Below are 21,272 nucleotides of genomic sequence, written 5' to 3'. Positions count from 1 at the left end.
ACACCTGCAAAGGTTTCCTGAGCCTTCAAAATGGTCTCTCAGTTTGGTTCACTAGGCTACACAATCATGGGGAAGACTGCTGATCTGACAGTTGTCCAGAAGACAATCATTGACACCCTTCACAAGGAGGGTAAGCCACAAACATTCAAGCTGGCTGTTCACAGAGTGCTGTATCCAAGCATGTTAACAGAAAGTTGAGTGGAAGGAAAAAGTGTGGAAGAAAAAGATGCACAACCGAGAGAACCGCAGCTTTATGATTGTCAAGCAAAATCGATTCAAGAATTTGGGTGAACTTCACAAGGAATGGACTGAGGCTGGGGTCAAGGCATCAAGAGCCACCACACACAGACGTGTCAAGGAATTTGGCTACAGTTGTCATATTCCTCTTGTTAAGCCACTCCTGAACCACAGACAACGTCAGAGGCATCTTACCTGGGCTAAGGAGAAGAACTGGACTGTTGCCCAGTGGTCCAAAGTCCTCTTTTCAGATGAGAGCAAGTTTTGTATTTCATTTGGAAACCAAGGTCCTAGAGTCTGGAGGAAGGGTGGAGAAGCTCATAGCCCAAGTTGCTTGAAGTCCAGTGTTAAGTTTCCACAGTCTGTGATGATTTGGGGTGCAATGTCATCTGCTGGTGTTGGTCCATTGTGTTTTTTGAAAACCAAAGTCACTGCACCCGTTTACCAAGAAATTTTGGAGCACTTAATGCTTCCTTCTGCTGACCAGCTTTTTAAAGATGCTGATTTCATTTTCCAGCAGGATTTGGCACCTGCCCACACTGCCAAAAGCACCAAATGTTGGTTAAATGACCATGGTGTTGGTGTGCTTGACTGGCCAGCAAACTCACCAGACCTGAACCCCATAGAGAATCTATGGGGTATTGTCTAGAGGAAAATGAGAAACAAGAGACCAAAAAATGCAGATGAGCTGAAGGCCACTGTCAAAGAAACCTGGGCTTCCATACCACCTCAGCAGTGCCACAAACTGATCACCTCCATGCCACGCCGAATTGAGGCAGTAATTAAAGCAAAAGGAGCCCCTACCAAGTATTGAGTACATATACAGTAAATGAACATACTTTCCAGAAGGCCAACAATTCACTAAAAATGTTTTTTTTATTGGTCTTATGATGTATTCTAATTTTTTGAGATAGTGAATTGGTGGGTTTGTTAAATGTGAGCCAAAATCATCACAATTAAAAGAACCAAAGACTTAAACTACTTCAGTCTGTGTGCACTGAATTTATTCAATACACGAATTTCACAATCTGAGTTGAATTACTGAAATAAATGAACTTTTCCACGACATTCTAATTTATTGAGATGCACCTGTATATATACACACACTTGTCTACCTGTTTCCTCAAGCATCTTCACAAGGTCCTTTGCTGTTGTTCTGGGATTGATTTGCACTTTTCGTCCACCAAACTACGTTCATCTCTAGGAGATAGAATGAGTCTCCTTCCTGAGCGGTATGATGGCTGTGTGGTCCTATAGTGTTTATACTTGCATACTATTGTTTGAACAAATGAACATGGTACCTTCAGGCATTCGGAAATTGCTCCCAAGGATGAACCAGACTTGTGGAGGACCACAGTTTTTTTCCGAGGCTGATTTCTTTTGATTTTCCCATGTCAAGCAAAGAGGCACCGAGTTTGAAGGTAGGCCTTAAAATACATCCACAGGTACACCTTCAATTCAGTACACCGCCTATCAGAAGCTAACTGGCTAATTGTCTAAAGGCTTGACATCATTTTCTGGAACTTTCCAAGCTGCTTAATGGCACAGTTAACTTAGTGTATGTAAACTTCTGACCCACTGGAGTTGTGATATACTCAATTAAAAGTGAAACAATCTGTCTGTAAACAATTGTTGGAAAGCTTACTCATGTCATGCACAAAGTAGATGTCCTAAACAACTTGCCAAAACTATAGTTTGCTAATATGAAATCTGTGGAGTGGTTAAAAAAAAAGTTTTAATGACTTCAACCTAAGTGTATGTAAACTTCTGACTTCAACTGTATGACTTAAACAGAAGTTTAGTCTGCTTGTGTTCATGAATAAGGCACTTTGACATTGCAGTTGGAAATGTCTGACTTACTGAGTTGCATGCGTTCGCTCTCTCAACCTTGGAAAGGTCCTTCAACTGTGTGTCAAACACATTCATTTTCTCCACCAGACAAGTGAGTGCAGTCTCTGTGGCTTCTCCCACCTTCTCATACACACCTTTGGACTGATATACACAGAGGTATTACTTTAAAAATCTGAAACTGCTGTGTGACAATTTAAGGACCGTTTTGAACTATATTGCATAGTTATATATTATATTCTTAAGCAATTACGAAACATGTTAATCGCAAACCTCATTGAAATCTAGAGAGGAGTCATTGCATAGAGCACAGATGGTGGCCATTTCAACCAGAGCATCATACTGGGAGCACTGCACTGGTTTGCCTTCATGAAACCTGGAAATAGAAATAGGAAATAGCCAGTAAATAGAATTTGTAGAACAGAATCAATAGAAGTGTCTCAACCACTTTGAGATGTTTGTGTGTGTGCGCATGTGGCAGTAAAACTTACACTTGTCCATCAGGGGCGTATGTGGAGCCAGTAATGCTGAACTCTTTCAGGGAACAGCTTTTTCCATCTGCCTGATCAACAATGAACATCTGAAACAAACAAAAAAGTAATTAAAAGCTGAAGTGTGTACACTTCTACACCACTAGAATCACCCCCAAAAAATTGCAAAGTGACAGAGTTGAAAAATTACCAAACACTCCCAGTCTTCCACTGTTCATCCAAACAGATAGTCCCATCCTAAACTCTCGCTATTGGTTGAGCCAATGTGATGTGTCAGGCTGATCAGTTTACTTAGAGCAATATTTTGAAAGTGCCACAAAACCCCAGTGTACACTTTTCAGGGAAATGATCCTCCTACCAGTGGCTTACTTAGTTGTCTCTGAACATTAAGCTGGGATCGGAGAACGCATTTAAAAAAAACAAAACACTTCTTTACCAGCAGGTGGCAGAACACTCCGCCACAGATCAACTCTGCAAACAGATGTTTCAGTGCACCTTGTGAAAACAGCCCCACTATATCTGACCTGAATGTACCAGAGCCGAACAAAATGTAAACACTTGCTACATAACACTCACTTAAGGGTGAACTTGAGGTCATAAAGCACTTTAAACGCTCCCAAAAAAAAAAAAAGCCCAAAACATAAGCAAATGGGCATTTAGGAGATTTTAAACCACAGAAGACAAATCGCATCCCCCGGATATGGCCGGAAAGGGAAAAGAACAAAAGAGATGAGAGAGAGTGGGATGGTAAAGTGGAATAGCATTCTGCTTTAGTACTAGGCCCAGTGGACAACAGTAGAATGTGTAAAACAGGACAGTGTGTGGGAGACAGAGAGAAACAGGCATTAGAGTACTCAATCTTTAAGGCACCAGGAACTGTGGAAAAGTCGTTATTTGCAGAAAAACTCGAATAATTGGGCAAACCCCCACTCATTTGCCTATGCACTCCTAGACTTTCACTCTCTGATGGCTCATAATTGGAGATGTTTGATGTGAGTGTAAAGGAAAAATTAAGTGATGGAAAAAATGAAACCAAACTAGACTTACTAGACAAATGAGTGGAGTTCTTGCTGATTTTTTAGGGAGCCTTACGCATCTGAAGTTTGGGAAGCTCGGACTAAGGGTTAGGGATTTGAACGAACCCTAGTATTGGAACCAGAGTATGTGAGTGTAGAGGCAACAATTTCCCCTCCGTGCTCAAAGCACTCTATGGGTGCATCTCAATCAGCTCTCTAGTTCAGCAGTCAGGGCACTGATCAGGGAGTCGGCCATTTTAAGGGCTGTCTCAATCGCAAAATCGTTCCAGGGCACTGAAACTTTCACTCCCTAAAAAAATCCCACAATGCACTATAAAAACCAGGTAGCATCGTTGCTCACTATGTTGCAGGTAAATGAGTCATAAGTGTCCCGATGTTTACTAGATGAACACCCTTGCCAGTGCCCGAATTCAGGATCACGAATTCACAACATATGGAGCTAGGGAGCTGACTGAGATGCACCCTTTTTTAATAACACTGCTCTAGCTCCACTCCGGGTTGTCCATGTCCCACTCCACGATAAGAGAAGCCCTGCTCCGTGTTCACTCCATGGTCAAATTTGCGCCAAACTACCGCTCCACTGTAAAGTTATTTCAGTATACTTTCAAGTATCACAAACCTCCATTCAGCAAATGTATTAAATTAAAAATAAATAGACAATACTAGCAAAAAAGCTTCAATGTGCTTTATTGGAACACTAACACCCTGTCTACACCAGACGTAAGCGGCACGTATCGTTGCGTCAAAATCAACGATGCTGTCTACACTGGAAGAGCCCATTGCGCGCATCGCGCCTATAGTAAACGGGTGTCCCGTTCCATTTTGCACGCTCGCGCTGGTGCTATTACTGTCAACAACATAAATAAACGTTTTGGAATGTTCGTTTCGATGCGTCCAGTGTAGACAGCCTCAAGCTGTTGCGTCATGTCGCCTCAAAGTACGTGCCCTGTGTAGAAAAGGTGTAAAATTAGCCCTGTAAATCTGTATTAAATTATCTTTATTAGCATGCTTTTGAAACATGTTGGCAACATTACCAAACCCATTAAATAAAATAATTACCAAACTATATATATTATTATTAGGCCTATGTATTATTAATATTGCCCTTTATTTAATTTAGAAAATTAACCTTTCCCTATAATTCAGTGAATGAAAAAACATTGTTGAATTACATTTTCAAAATGTTAAAGACTAAAAAAGACAAATCAAAACTTTGTCCAATGCTGAGATCACTTCTAAAATAATAGCTTTTAAATATTATCTTTTAAATATTTTAAACATTTCAAATAGAGGTCGACCAATATATAGTTTTTGCAGATTAATCGGCACCGATAACAGATTTCTGGATCTATCAGTTATTGGCAAAAATCCACACCGATAGTTTTTCCTTATTGCGTCTGGTGCTGGAGTAGCTGGAAAGGGTCCGCTGTCATTATACAGTATGAGAGCAGCCTCTAGAGGAAAAAGAAAAACTATCACTTCACTGATGCCTTGAGGTGTTTGTTTTGACTACACTCTGCATGGAGCGAACACTTAAGATGTGGATATAAAACAACAACGAAAAGGTATGTATACAGTTCACTACAGTAGGGTTGCCCCCGACCAAAGATTTTCCTAGTCGACTAGTAGGAGTTAATTTAAGCCATTAGTCGACTAGTCACATGTTTATGATATTAATTTAATTACTTTAATATATTATTTGGGGGGGGCATCAGAAAATGGTTTGAGCTCCAGGGCTGGGAAAGAATGTTATAAGTAACATTGCTAACACTATTCTACAATACAGAGAAATACTATACCGTAATAATGAGCCTTTAAAATATACATTTTACAAGCGCACGCATGAAGCGAGCAGCAGCAACAGCGGCAAAAGCGGTAATGATTCTGAATGTGTGGGAAAAACCAGCAAGGAGACTGTCTGAACATTGTTAATTTATGGAGAGAAATGCACATTAGGGTTGTGCCGACCGACGATGACCTCAGGGATCGACGATGGTCAGAGTGATCGCCAATAGCTGATGCCTTTGACGATGTCAAGACGATATTTGGCTCGTTTTCCCATTAATGTATTAAATTATTATTATTATTATCATCAAATTAAAATTACAAATAATTTGCCCGTAGAGACACAGACACGCGCTTGAAGAAACACTATTATATTTTTAAGAACAGATGACAGAAAAGCAGTCTATGCGCATGTATGTTTGTTCGGAGGCGTACATGATTAAAACATAAAATAATACAAAAACACGTTAATCTCGAACCATGATTTATATTTCAGTGATTATTATCATCATTATAATTATTATTTTTACATTTATAATTGTTTTTGTGTCTTAATTTGTGTAAGTAATTTTCCGCCATGATGTTAAGACGAATTCTTGTCTGACAATAAATGGAAACGTGTGTGTGTATGTATATATATATATATTTTATTCTATTATCACATTTTAATTGCTTTTTCATTTCATTGAGTGCAATTTGAATTTAGATGTATGATGTATTTGATTTAAGTTTTTCGTTCTTAAAATAAATTAATTTAATTTTCATTGCAAAATCACTAAAGCAAGAATATTCACTGATCCCTCAGCCCGGGGGTTGCCGATGTTATTCGATATTGCAATATATATATATATATATATATATATATATATATATATATATATATATATATATATAGTGAAGGAGGGAACAAAACGAATTTATTCACACACGATGTATTTTCCCGGATAATGAAACACCCGACCGGTAGAGAATGCACAGATGAAGTAGATTCTTTGCCAGAGATGTTGACAACTGTTGTAAAACCATCTTTCAAAAAGTTGAACACCACACATTTTAATTGCACTTATTTTTTTTCCCAGTTTCATTTGAATTTTTAGTTAAAATAAATACAAAATAAAGTTCAAAGTTTGAAATCAAGGTGTCTTGCTTTATTGTGTAGGCTTAACCCTAACCCTGCTTAATGAAAATTACCCCATAGTACCACCTAGCATCCAACCAGCACTAATACCGGTGTTCATCGTTTTTGTGGAGTTTTTTTCTGCGACCAACCGACCAATCTAAACTTGGTCGACAAAGACTCTTCTCATTGACTAACCTTTGGTCGACTATCAGGGAGCAGCCCTACACTACAGGTTGTCATATCATTATACAGTAATTAATTTGTTGAGTAGATGCTGCTTTAGTAGAGAACAGCAGTATTTTTGCCGACAAGGCTGAGAGGACACTAACATTCAAGCTAACCTCAAGCAGTTAGAACAAGGTGACAAATACACTTTCAAGTCCTACCCAAATGTTTAAATGTCATGATTGTTACCATCTATTACCATCTCTTTGCATTAGTTTATATCCAGCTGGTCATGTTTATGCATTCGTTAGCAAGCTAAGTTGCAAATTTAAAGCTAATGACCTGAGAAAGCAAATTAATATCTTCATGCAGCCGAGAGAAACGTATAAACAAATCAGAAACGCATCTGATTTCAAGAAAAAAAAAAAATTATCCTCACAGTAATACGATGTCTTCAGATCGATCACATTCTTGCACTAAAAGAGGCTAGACACAGAGCAACAAATACAGTTTAACAGAAAGCAGGTGTCTCAATATGCTTTTAAAAGATATTTTTAATTAGACACATCATCTAAAAAACAGCACTCCTGCACGAGACACTGAATAAACAAAAACAAAAGGAAACAAAGATGTTCATCTAGCGCCCATTTTCATAGAAAAACAAATGGATGGTTGCAAAAGCGTTCAGTGTGAACAGCCCTTTACAGTTGGTGGAGGTCTTTGGCCGTTGCATCTTGCTCTCTTATAAGTTCTCAGATTCAGCAATGGAGTTGTTTAAATGCTTTGTCAGGAAAGATGTTCAATTTGGAAATGTGTGTCTGTCATGAGATCCTCACATTCTGTTCCAGTCTGTTGTGTTCCGTCTGTTTGAACAGCCCCTGGCCTGGGCTCATATGGCACTTTTCCACTGCACGTTACGGTACGACTCGACTCTACTCTGCTCGCTTTACTTTTCTGAGCTTGCTTTTCCACTGCAGTTTAGTGCCGCCTCAACGTGGGTGGGATTATAGGCTGATCGTCATAGTTGCGCCGCCTCTACTGCCGTGACACAAACATTATTGACCATAAACAATAACACGACCGCTAACTGTTAACTACTAGCTCATTGTGCTGCAGTTGTCACATGGTGATTTTGCCTGGTTGTTTTAGAAGCAAGTTTTCCAGTAGCTGGTCAACTAAATAAAATGAAACTTTCAAGCAGAATATAGAGTTAACGTAAAACGTACCATCCTGTAACAACAACGCCGAGTCCAGGGCACTCTCCCTCCCATTGCTCACCAGTCTATTGCCATACATAGCATCCATTTGGTCAAACTACTTCCACTTTCTTATGTTTGAACCACTCCAACTGTTGTGGTCCTTGATGGTTCTGTAGTCACTTTTAAGTTTTTTTTTTCCTTTTCCCTACACTGTTGGTAGGTCCGGTGGTAGTCGTGTGCAGCCAACAGCTGAGACACTTCCTGAAAGACTTTCATTTCACGTCGTTTCGTTCATCGCTAATGAGAGGAATGTCTGCACCTCGTTTATTGACCATGCCGTGGTTTTGCACACAGCCATTTCTTTTTACAATTCGGAAGTCGCGTGAACAAATGATATTGCTGTCGCTGTTGCTAACTTTAAAACTAGCGGGTTGATGTCCCGTGTCTCAAATCCAGTGATGATTCTCTCTGACCAATTAGTGATCTGCAGGGTTGACGTCACATTTAGTATCGGCTCGCTTGGAACCAGTTATCAGGAACTATCCACAGTGGAAAACCCCCAAAAACTGAGCAGAGTCGAGTAGAGCTGTACCGTGCAGTGGAAAAGCCCCAATAGTCTGAGCCGCTTCACCATTCAGCCGAATACCACTGCTATCTGTGAATATTGCAACTCTACATACAACTATACTGAATAAAAAACAATGTGGTATTTCACTGTTATTATCAAGCTTGAGTCTGGAGTAGTAGGAATCAGTGCAAGTGCAGCATCATGTGAACTGTCTATTGAAGCGTTTCCTCCCCCTCTCATTTTACTTTTGACTTAACATTTGAGAATATGGACAGACTAATACATTTTATTTATGCACATTAGTTGAAAATGAAATGCTCTTTTTTTTTTTAACAGCCAGGATAGGAATGTTCTAGGCAATAATATAACGGTGCTGAATGGTTTATGTATTTATTACACCCTCTTGTGGACTAAGGAAACAACGTGAATTAAAAAAATAAAACAAATCAGCTGACTTTAAAATTTGAATATTAGTTCATATTTATATAAAATATCTATATATTTCATTTAAAAAAGATATATTTTCATGGTTCAGTCAGTACTGTTTATTTTTGTAATAATGTTCAGCACTATTTTACTTTGTTATTTTTAGTATCCATTTTAAAAACTATCAATTGATTAATCGATTATTGGCAGGTACTGCCCAACTTAGTTATCAGTAAAATCCACAATCAGTTGACCTCTAATTTCAAATCTACCCCTATCTACCTCCCGTTTGCGGAGCTTCTTCATCTGAATTACGGCACTAAAATAAACTTTAGATGGCAATCAATTAAAGTCAAAGTGGAGTGCTCTTGAAGCGAGAAAACAAATGTTGCTCCGATTTACAAAAAAACCCACTCCTCACAAAATCATGCCATCCGCTTCCAATCACCTCACATACTCTTTTAGGAACAGTAATAGAGTAATAAAGCCTCACGCTTGCCTTAGCAAATACAACTAATCCAAATTACATTCCTTCTGCTGAAACCCAGCTAATTTTAGATGCAGCCTTTCCATATATTATTTTAGACTGTAAAAGCAATCTGGACATACAGGGTAAAAATATTTTGGTTTGTCCACATCCGGAGCATAAATCAGAATATATCAAGCCTTAAAGTTCATTAGAAGATGAAAAGCAAGACTGATACTAAATTTAACCGTTCTACTGTAGACGCACAGCAAATGGATAACTGAAATCTCTTCAGTACTACTGTGTTTCAGCTGGTGCACACATGTGGCTTGTGAACGTACAGTACAGCCTACAACAAAGGCACTGCCGTGGATCACAGCGAGATCTCGCACACAAGGTCAGTTATGCAACGCTACTGCAAATAACTGACAACTGCATACTGATCAGCACTCGCTGCAAAGGTGTGTAAGAACAGAAATAGAGGGATAGAAGGGGAAATTAGAAAAGATATGACTGGAAAAAAGTATGCAGAAATAATGTGAGGGGATGAAATGAAGGAGAATTCAAATGAACAGAGAAGGGTGGCGTCCTTTGAAAGGAATCTTGTCAAACAGAAAGAACAAAGAGAGGAAACACAGAGGCATTCACAAAACAACCTGGGGTGGTCTAACACAAGGTCATCAGTATCATAAGAGTTTTTAAATATCTGAATGATTAAACTAAATGATTAAAGGATAGTTTACCAAAAAAAAAAAAAAAACACAAGGAGATATTAGGCAGAAAGTTAGCCTCTGTCACAATTCACCTTCAATGTATAGAAAATAGATGCAATGAAAGTGAATGGTGACAGAAACATCTCTTTTTGTGTTTCATGGAAAGTAGTAAGGGTTTGGAGCAAAACGAGAATGAGTATTTTCTTAAATTTTTGGGTGAACTACCCCTTTAATCATGCTGTTTTCATAGCCACACGGTTTAATAGTTTCCCACGACTTTAGTTTGTTGCCAATATAAGTCACATGCTAGTCCTAAATCAAACCCATCATGAAGCGATCTTTTATATTCATGAGTATTTGCAGCCAACTCTCTATTCAGTAATATTGCTCAAAGTTCTTGGCTAAGGCCCAGCCCACAAATTACTAAACAATAACAGACTCACAGTTGCCAAGAAATTAAATTATGGGCTAAACATAATTTGTAATAGCCAGGGATACAAGTTATTATTTCCTCTCTGAAGAGCCCTAAAGCTGCTTGCTAAAGTTGTTGTAAAAAAAACAGCTGCATCCTTGCAATTTTTAACTCATTCCCATTAATCAGAGGCCAACAATAGCACACCACTGTCCAGATCTGGACCCAAGATTGGTTTATAACAATAAAACATACTGACTACTGAAACAGTGCCATTTTGGAACCTTTAAATACCCCTGCCATTGGCAATCATACTTCAAGCATTCTCACCCTGCAAACAGACATCTGATTGGTGGTAAGAGTGCCGGTCTTGTCCGAGCAGATGACGGAGGTGCAGCCCAAGGTCTCTACGGAGGGCAGAGAGCGTACAATAGCATTCTTCTTGGCCATACGATGGGTACCCAGAGCCAGGCAGGTAGTGATAACAGCAGGCAGTCCTTCTGGGATGGCGGCCACAGCTAGTGCAACAGCGATCTTGAAATAGTACACTGCTCCGCGGATCCACGAGCCACCGTGAACGGGATCGTTGAAGTGTCCGATGTTGATGATCCACACTGCGATGCAGATCAGGGAGATGACCTTGGAGAGCTGCTGGCCAAACTCATCAAGTTTTTGCTGCAGTGGTGTGCGATCCTGCTCTGTGGAAGCCATCTCATCACGGATTTTGCCGATCTCAGTGTTCACGCCAGTAGCAACCACTACGCCCACTGCCTTGCCAGCTGCAATGTTGGTACCCTATAAAAATGAAATTGTAGGCGAGATTAAAGGCAAAAATACCACCATTTTAATGTGCCATGTCCACACTAGTCCGTTTTCAGTTTCCAAAGCTTTCCAAAGTATATGGCACTAGTGAGCTATTTCGAAATTCTGTTTTTGGTGGAGGAAAATGACATTCTAGTGTGGATGAGACGTGTAAACTAGGGCTGGGTAAAAACATAGATTTTCCGATGTTCAATCTCGATATCTATTCTTCAATCCCAAGATCGATCTTTCACTCTATGTGGCAACCTTCTTTAATGCAAGTAAATCAGTCGCATGTGCAACTAAATCTCACGCTATGCGACTAAAAATTTATAGGATTTGCCATTGGCTAGTAAACGTTCAGATTTCACTCATGATTTAACTCTACCAGTTATGTGTTTTAGCCCACTACGCCATCACCACAATGCTTTAGTGGTCAAAAGAATATAAATGAATATTACACTTATATAGCGCTTTTCTGACAATACACTCATAGTGCTTGTATCCTGATCTCTAAGTAAAACCAAAAACATCACTATAAATTGTAGCAACACCTCCTACTCGACCCTTCAGATGAGGCTCATGTTTATGGAGTAGACTCACTTAACTAATATATTAATCTGGTTTAAGCCAAGCACATCTAGACTATGATCTGAAATAATTTCATTTACAATTTGTGTTTTGGATGAAAGAGATCTAATGTTTTAGTAGCCCAAATTTTTTCTGAATGACTTAAGGGTTTTGCGTTTGGTTGGTCAGGAAATATAAACAGTCTCTATATGATATCTAGGTGATACAATCACTATGTATTGCAGTTTATGTGACCTGTGTGATGTCTCAAGGCAGCTAGCAGACGGATGGTTAAGCCAGTCTGTCTGCCTCCTGACCTGGGCTCCAGTGAGTCAAACACTAACACTATTAAGTTTCCAGCCATTCAGTAACACAAATCTAATAAAAATCTAGTCACTGCGACAAGCATGGAGGGGGCCAAAGTATATTAGAGTGTCTGACATATTTTACAGTACACACATATTTTAAAGTACACACACCTATTTAAAGTTATTTATAGTGATCTTAGACTGTCTGGCTGGTGCAGAAGCCAAAGTAAACCAGGAAGAAAAGTTTGTAGATTGACAAATGTTGAGTTTTGGCTGCAAATTTGTTAGTTTAAAATTTGAAACTTACAGTATACAGTAGGTCTTGTGTAGTTTGGTGAAAATTCAACACGATCTCATGAGAAGTCGTACTAATTTGCTAAATCAAAATTTGATGTCACATCCCAGATACTACACCAGCAAAGATATAAGTGAAAGAAAGCTGTTTTGGTTAGAGTTTATTGCGTAGTAGTGGAGAAGTTATTAGTACAGACGTCCTTTCACTGTGTGTTGAGAGTAAAAGTTTGGTTTAACCCGTTCTGTGTGTAAAGACTAGATCCACAGATCTATATGTCATTGAATGTTCTACATATCAGTGTAAATAGTACAAATTATGCAAGTAAACAATAAAAATTTAACAAAAATATATATGCAACATATGCAATTTCAAGGCATTAATTGATGAAACAGACTGAATTAAAAAAAGTTAATGAAAAGTTGATGAAAAACTAATGATAAATTATAATTTGTAAAATAAATATTTTCAAATTGTACAGAGAAGGGTTGCCTAGAAGTTTCCTTTATAATTAAGGGCATTAGCTGAGAGAGAATTTATTAAATATGCAACTAAAATGGACATTGTAACAGAAATATACTGATGTATATCTGAATCGAATCGGGAAATCTGTATCAATACCCAGCCTTAGTGTAAACATCAAAATCAGTACGTTTTCAAACAAAAATGTATTGGTGTGGCCATGGTTTAAACTACCAACTAAATAAGTAGCTTCTACAATGTTGTCCATGTAAAATGGTGAGGATAGCTTTGTAGAAAAAAATTACTTGGATATACAAGTGTTCCAAAGATCCCCACATTTTTTATATAGATTTTTGAGGCACTACTAAAACTAGAATTGTACATTATCTGTGGTAAATATAAGTGGTGCTTGCCCATGCAAATGTTGCAATTTTAGGGTGTTGGGGGTGTTTGCCATGGCATTGCTATGCGGTTTCCAAGGTGTTAAGAGTGTTTTTTTGTTTTTTTTGCCCATTGCTGTGTGGTTGCTTAGGCCTTTCTAGGTTAATCGCCAAGGTTTTCTATTTGGTTATTTGGAGTTTCTGGTTTTTCAAAGTATAAGCAATATTAATAGTGAAGCTTGCCTTAGCAAGTACTACTAATTAAAATAATATAAACACCAAGCTACATGGTTCATGCCAAAAGATACAGTGCTCAATATTTTTGATGGAACTTGTGTTGAATTGTACAAAACATCCTAAAATTCTCAGGGCACAAGTTTCGAAGCACTACAAAAATATGGTGTTGACAGCAGTCGTACAAGTTGAAGTCTGACTTACAGAAAAGAGCATGTTCTTCTTGTCCTGGTTCACAGCGCGAGGGTCAGGTACAGGGTCTGTATGCTTGATTACTGACACAGACTCTCCTGTAGAAAGAGGATACAGATAACAAGAGGGTGAAATACAAGTTCTCTCAAATCAGTAAAATCCTCAGATTAGTAAATGAAGACTGGGTTAGTAGTTCATAAAGGCAGTCCAATGTACTAGGACTTGATGGGCATTTGAGTAACTGCTTGAATGGTTTTAGTTCTGTTGGGGATGGTAAAGTACACAACGCCAACAAAAATAGCCATGGATGGAGCAGCTAAAAAGTATTGGAAATTTTGCACAGACTGTTACCAATTAAGGCAGCAAAGTAAGTCTTGACTCCTACAAGTGCATTTCCTCGGTCTTCCTTTCACCCAGTTTGAACACAGCTGACCTGAACTGGCTTTATAAGGATGCCTACTGCTGCAGTGCTTCCTAATCTCCAACGTCTCAGCAAACAAAAGTATTTTCACCCAATTTGAGTTTTCAGTCTGAATTGATAAGTGATAAGTCTGGGTACTGTGCCAGAGACATTATAGGATGAGATGAGTCACTCGTATACATACGAATGAGACATCGTAATGTTAAATATGGCGACTGTAGGAATGAAAGTCCTACAAGTAAAATAGCCAATCAACTCTTTGGTAGAGATCACCTGTCGGTTTAATCAAGAACGCACATGCGTGTTAGCTGGGCCAACCTGAAAAACAGTGTTTTTGTGAGTGATTTCAGCTAAAGCAGCGCAATTTATGCGATTTGCCAATTTGAAATATGTTATTTGATTGAAATCTTGACCAACCAAATTGGGAGATTTTCGTCTTTCTCCAATGAAGTAGGTAAGGTCTGTACTTGTATAACTAGAAAATACTGTATCTGTATGGAGAAGATATGAATACTGCCGCAGAGTGACCGGATTTTCAGTAAAAGGGACTTGAGTCCAACGAAAATAAACTGAAAACAGGTCTTTCTGTTGGGTTTCCATTATATTTCTGATGGCTGCACACAAAATCAAAACACAGCAGTATTTAGGAGGCAAAAACAGAAATGTACAAAAAACTGTACTGTGTATATTTACCATCTAAGGTCATATTATATTCCCTTATAATTAAGTGGGCACATAGAGCAACAAACGCATTTAAAAAGACAACTAGCAAAAGCAATGGAATTGTTCTTACCTGTTAGAATGGACTGGTCCACCCTCAGGGTCGTTGACTTGATTGACGTCAAGCGAATGTCAGCAGGAACCTTGTCACCCACTGAAAGGAAACAAAACATGCTGTTAGCAGGAGATAATTTCAGCACTCCAAGCGAACAAGACTATGAAACACAAATGAGGCCAACCAAAACAATGTTGCCAAGAATTTACAAATGTATGAGAACATTTATTGAACAGCAATAAAACAAGAACACTTTAGTAGCAAAATAAGAGACTTGCAATCTCTAGCAAAGGAAGTCAGGCTCAACCACTCCAAGAGAGCTGTACTGTCAGTCTATTTGCCTCTCCAGCTCTAAACATCATTCCAGGTGACAGCAAAGGTGCTGTTACACTCTCAAACCGATGTTTAAAAGCCACAGAGCTAAGATGAAATCATGAGCCACCAAGAAAGCAAGTCTTGAACCTTAAATATTAGCTCTACAGCTAATGGCTTGACATTTGCAGACATAATGGATTGTGCTTTCAAGGTCAAAGGATGAAATAAAGGCCAAAAAAAACAAACAAAAAACATCTTTGCTCTCATATACAAAGAAAACAGCATAAGCCCCATTACAAAGGGGGTTGGGGTTTAAATTTCAACACTTCTTTTAAAAACCTTTCAAAACACACAAGCTAAGCAATGTGACAATATTCAGTATAAGAACTTTGGATTTTATCCTGGCTGAAAAGCTCTAAATTCTGCAATATACTCTGTACAAGCCAAATATCAAAAGGAAGAGGGCAATGGATCTCATCCATTCCTTTTAAAATGCATACAAAGGTCCGTCTCAAAATTATTATCATTTTTTTAATTTTATTTAGTATTCTGAATCTGCTGATTAACAGCAAATAATTTACATCTGGCATTTGGTATGGACTCCACAAGTTTGTGAAAAACCTTATCCATGTTATCCCAGAATGATTTGACAATGTTTCAAAGAGCATCTTGTGTGCTTTAATGGAGGCAAGGAAATCTTACAATTAGAAAAAGGGAGTTAATATGGTCAACATCTTACATTTGCAAATTTTCAGAAATAGTGCAGAATCTTAAATTCATTTCAAAGTGGTCTCAGATTTTCTTGGATCCCACTGTATATTCAAAATTTTCCTGCCCTGAAGAGGTTAATGGACAGCATCAAAAGCTTTGAAATGTTCTAGTTCTACTTGAGCATGGACAAAAATAGACTGTGCTTCATTTTTTCCATAAACAGAGGGGGGTTAGTAATTGCTACTAGGGGGAAAAATAGCAAATATAAATACTTTAATCTTTCCCAAACAAATCTCCTTATGAACAAGAAGACCGATGCATGAGCCCCTTAACACACTTGACGTTTATTAGTCTTGTGAGATGGCGTCCGATTAAATCCACTACTTAACATGCATAAAGTTTACGCAAGGACAGACAATGACAAAGATTATTTTTACAGGATGTTCTAGGAGGAAAGGACTTCAAATAACCTGAATATACAGCACAGGATGCATTGCCTTTTCTGGACCAAGTTTTAACCGGTGAGCAAGCACCCTGATTGGACTCTCTGCTCTTTTTTCATAGAGGGGGCAGCATGACCAGTAGTATTAGACCAACAAGCAACACAGGTCCTAAAATGGAAAAGCTATTTTTTTATGAGTTAAGATGCACAATCAAGCTAGCACAGACAAGCTAGTAAACAGCTTTTGTTAAAGTTGATTGGATAGTCAGTCCAATGGAAAGGCCAGTTCCATGTTTAAGAGGTTTTAAACCATAGGTGCAGCTGATGTGAAGAATAAATAAGATGTTTGTTCATTTATTTGTGCAATATATTAACATAAAACATGATTAATGAGAATGTTGGCCTCAGTCACCATTCACTTCCATTGCATCTTCATATAAACTCATTTTGAAAATGACGCCCATAGTATTAATGCCGGCTTCGTCCTTCTAGGCTGCTTTAGTTTGTACAGGAGACAAAAAGTTTGGCTTCTTCAATAGTATAAATTAGGCTTAAGTAAATGGCAATTTTAATTTTTTGGGAGAACTATAAGTACACGCTTAGATGGTGAAGAGCACCGAATATAGCTCTAATAAAAATAAACATTCTCCCCATGATCTAAATGACAAAAATACACTATCACAATGCCCCTAAACCAAACTATAGAATGTGGAACATGAACTGGATATATTGCTCAAGTTAGAAAAAGGTTATATAAAAAGGTAACCTACTTTAGGTAGACAAGAAGAGAATGCCCTATAAGAATAGATCTCGGAAACTAAGAATTTTAGAGCGATTTAAAATTACGTTTATAACTATGTTTAATGACAAGAGTTAAAAAGGTACAATTAGCAGTAGCCGTAGGCATTTTAATTAAAAGAATGCTCAAATCTTCTTCAAAAGGCACAATATGCTATAAAGCTTATCAGGGTTCTTCACTGTTCCCTTTGATTTTATCTAGCAGTGCTGTAATAGACTAGCATTAGACCAAACCCAAACCACAATAAAAAAAATAAAAAATTCTCCCCTTTTTCTCCCCAATTTGGAATGCCCAATTCCCAATGCGCACTAGGTCCTCGTGGTGGCATAGTGACTCGCCTCAATCCGGGTGGCAGAGGACGAATCTCAGTTGCCTCCATGTCCGAGACCGTCAATCCACGCATCTTATCACGTGGCTTGTTCAGCGCGTTACCACGGAGACATAGTGCGACATAGAGGCTTCATGCTATTCTACACGGAATCCACACACAACTCACCACGCGCCCCACTGAGAGCAAACCACATTATAGCGACCACGAGGAGGTTACCCCATGTGACTGTGCCTTCCCTACCAAGCTGTTTTAACACCACAGTTTGTGCTAACAATATAGGATTTGAACAGAAAGGGACCTGAAGCATGTTAAATAAATTACTAAAGAAAATGAGGTTATAAAAAAAAAAAAAAAAAAAAAAAAAATAGATGCAAGTTATTTAAGACTAAACTCCAAAACTAGGTTTCTACATTTTTTAAGAAAATGGTGCTTGCCTGTGCAGAAGTTGCAGCCACAATTCCAGGGCAACGCAAATGTATTATGCATGGTTGATTACGGTCAAATTCAAAAGAGCCCATCTCAGCCTTTGATATTTTAGTCTCTAAATATGGTTCAGGTCTCTCCTACACTGTATGGACTTTTTTTTCCAGCTGTTTAATTGTTCAATAAAACTCTGATCCTAAGAAAATACTACACCTCTCCTCAACTAGCAGATTTGAGGGATGGGAGACGCACCAAATTCTAATACTAGAGTTAGGGGTTTATTTAAATCCCAAACCCCTAAGTGTGAGCAATATCAAGCACCACTAAAAAAAAAAGAAGTTATTTTAACAAGAAGCAAGTAGCACTGATTGACATTATGCTCATATCATCTTGGGCCAAAAAAGGGATCTCTGGAGCACTCAAACATGTTAGTAAGCACATTTTGAAACATTGGAGAGGTCTAATCCCTTCTTTAAAGGAAGCAGTAGGAGTCTAATTATTTTCCTTGCGTTATGCTTGATCATCATTGGCTGGTTTGCGCATAGGACTCTCTCTCCCCAAGCCATCTCATTTCGAGCTCTCCCCTGGGAGCTTGTCACTTGAGGGAATCAATTGTAAGAGGTCACAAATGCAGTGATGACCCGAGCACAGACACACAGAGCCAGATATGCTCCTTGTGATGCAGACAACTTGTCCTCAGAGCTGTTCTAGGGACCTATGAAATTGGTTTAATTTTTCCCAAAAATCGATTAGATTTTTTTCCAAATTGTGTTTTCAGTTTTATTGTTTCTGGACTCCATCTTTTAAAGTTTAATAAAAAATAAAACAAACTGTCTAATTAAAGTGAATTCATAGAATTTGAATCAAAACATACCAACATACCATTGCATTACTTTTAGCAAAGTGTTTTTTTTCTTCAAATACAGTCCTGCACAGCAGAGAATCACAGTGTTAATGAAAAATTTGAGTTTGCTTAAATATAAAATGTGATTATTATCATTATTACTACACTAAATATTAGCATTTTACTATACAGTTGTAGTATATTTGTCGCAACTTCAATTTCATGCGTCTAGTTACATTGAGCTTTTATTTTGGCAAAAAGCTGAATGAAGCAATTTGAGTTTATATGTTTTTGATGACAGCACACCTCTGGATATGCGGTGCACTATATGGCTTAAATGTTCTTATTAAACCGCAAAAGGATACGATTTAATTTTATAAATATATAGTCTGCATGTGCTGTGTGCTTCAAGCTTAATGCACACTCTGCTGTCTGTAATTAATTACAAACACGAGCACACGTGATGCTTATGCTAAGGTGTTAGTGTGTCAGCAGCCGGCTTTACACATTCCCTTTTAAACATGCAGCATATTCAGCTTTAAAATAATCACTTTAGGTTATATCAGGATTTTAAATTTGATTAATTAAGCATTAAATACATACATTTTATCCCAAATGTGTCAAATTCCATGACATTCCACGTTTAATTGTCAATTCCTTTATATGACTGGATTCCGCAATTCCGTCTGTGTTTTCCTCATCGCAGAAATCATAGGGCCCTACTGTTCCAACAGCAACCATAACTGATCCTTGCTGAGGACAGCAAGATAGGACAGAGCAGAATACCTCCCCCCTTTGAACACAAGAGTGTAGAAAGTGGCCATCTGGTTCACTGATCATTTATCTCGTCAAATCTGCTTGGCTAATAACAGCACATCCTGTCTCTGTCCTTCATTCGCACTCTTTCTATGTTGGGACAGGGTGGTGGCTTAGAGGTCAGTGTTCCCCAATCCCAGACCTAGAGTACCCCCAACACTATTCACATTGGATGCCACCCTTATCTAACACACCTGATTGAACTCATCAGCTCTTTAGTAGAGGCTTAATGACCTGAACTGGGTATGACAAATAAGGGAGATATCCAAACATGCAGCGTTGGGGGCACTCAAGGACCATGACTGGGAAACACTGGTTAGGCTGCAGGACTGTGGTGGACATCTCACCAAGTTTCACACAAGTGTTAAAGTCCCTGTGAAGTGCCATTTCCAACTGAAACAAAGTTGGAGTGGGACATGATAAAGGCTTGTGCCTTTTTCAAAAATAGCCAATAGGCTATAGTATGCATCACAGCCCCCATCAAAGCCACACACACACACACAAACACCTTCTGCTTCTCGTGCCAGAGCATGTGTTCAGCCGGGGAAACTAAGAAGCGATCTCAATACAGAGTCCGACCACTTTTTCAGCTTAGTGCATGCAATTCGCATTCAGAAGTTTCTTTAGACACGCAGACAGTACACCCCTGGGTGCGTCATCTGCGCATGCATCTGAAATTGACTGTACTAAAAAGTATTACAAAGCAGTTGTAGTGCACATGCTCCAAATGAATCTGTACGGGCTAGCAGTTAAAAGAGTATACTTGTAAAGGCTGAGCGCTGACTGTGCGTGAGACAGAACGGCACACAGAGATACCCTAGCCTTAAATGCACAACAATGAAACCGGAGTGGTTTCAAAGAAACCTCAATTTACTTGTTCTGTGGACAACTCCCATGGGTCATGGCTGTATCCATAGCAAAATGCAAACTGTTGGCTCATTAGGAGAGAGGCACTGTAAATAAAGAAGCTGGAGGACTTCAATAAGTATGGTCAACTGGAAAAGAAATTCAATGAACAAAAAACAGAGATCAAGCAAATCTTAATTCTGGTCTAATAGTCAATAGAAAAAGACAGCATTAGTAGGTGTCACTCAAAGAGTGTGCAGAAAGTCATAATACAAATAAAACGGCATACAAAAGTATGTCTACCCTGGTTGCTTGTCACTCCTAGATGTATTTCTCAGGGTCAACTGGGACTTGTCTACACTCAGTCTGAAAGGGGTGATGCGCACTGCTGAGTGGTCAATTACCACCGCCACTCTGTAGATGACAGGAGATGTTCTTCAAGCTCAATTACAATCAGATGTTTAGAATTCAAGAGAGCACAATGGCAGTGCCTTACATGCTATCAGCAGGCACTCGCATAAAGGATGAAGGTAATAACAGAGATAGGCGAATGGCTGGGTGAGGACCTGTTGAGGTTTTGTTGAAGCATTGAGGACATCATCTTCAGCATTGTCTTGCAAGGTCATTCTTTTATGAGTGAGATGAGATATAAACAGCAATCATGGACTAGTTTATGACTCACCTTCTTAAAGTAGGAAAGGTAGGCAAAAATATATTGCTCCCTCTTCACCCGATTAGCAAGATGACGCTGCTGTTGACAGGGTAACGGGATCGAGGGGTGGGGGGTCAGTGCTGCTATGCAACTGTCACTGTTTTATGCTCAACATCAGATTGCTACACTAG

General features: G+C 38.7%; 1 protein-coding gene across 1 annotated transcript in view; it reads right to left on the bottom strand.

The window, feature by feature from the left end:
• The window catches only part of LOC127428937 (sarcoplasmic/endoplasmic reticulum calcium ATPase 2-like), a 55,261-nt gene that overhangs the window by 13,702 nt on the left and 20,287 nt on the right, over window positions 1–21,272 (bottom strand). The window contains exons 6-11 of the mRNA XM_051677627.1: window positions 14,921–15,001; window positions 13,719–13,804; window positions 10,798–11,262; window positions 2,577–2,665; window positions 2,359–2,461; window positions 2,098–2,229 (exon numbers count right to left, since the gene is read on the bottom strand). Coding sequence (XP_051533587.1) covers window positions 2,098–2,229; window positions 2,359–2,461; window positions 2,577–2,665; window positions 10,798–11,262; window positions 13,719–13,804; window positions 14,921–15,001 — 956 coding nt within the window. The remainder of the gene's footprint in view (window positions 1–2,097; window positions 2,230–2,358; window positions 2,462–2,576; window positions 2,666–10,797; window positions 11,263–13,718; window positions 13,805–14,920; window positions 15,002–21,272) is intronic.

The sequence above is a fragment of the Myxocyprinus asiaticus genome, chromosome 38, assembly GCF_019703515.2.
Source record: "Myxocyprinus asiaticus isolate MX2 ecotype Aquarium Trade chromosome 38, UBuf_Myxa_2, whole genome shotgun sequence".
Taxonomy (NCBI): domain Eukaryota; kingdom Metazoa; phylum Chordata; class Actinopteri; order Cypriniformes; family Catostomidae; genus Myxocyprinus; species Myxocyprinus asiaticus.
The sequence above is the reverse complement of the archived record's forward strand: the minus strand, read 5'-3'. Positions and strand labels throughout refer to the sequence as shown.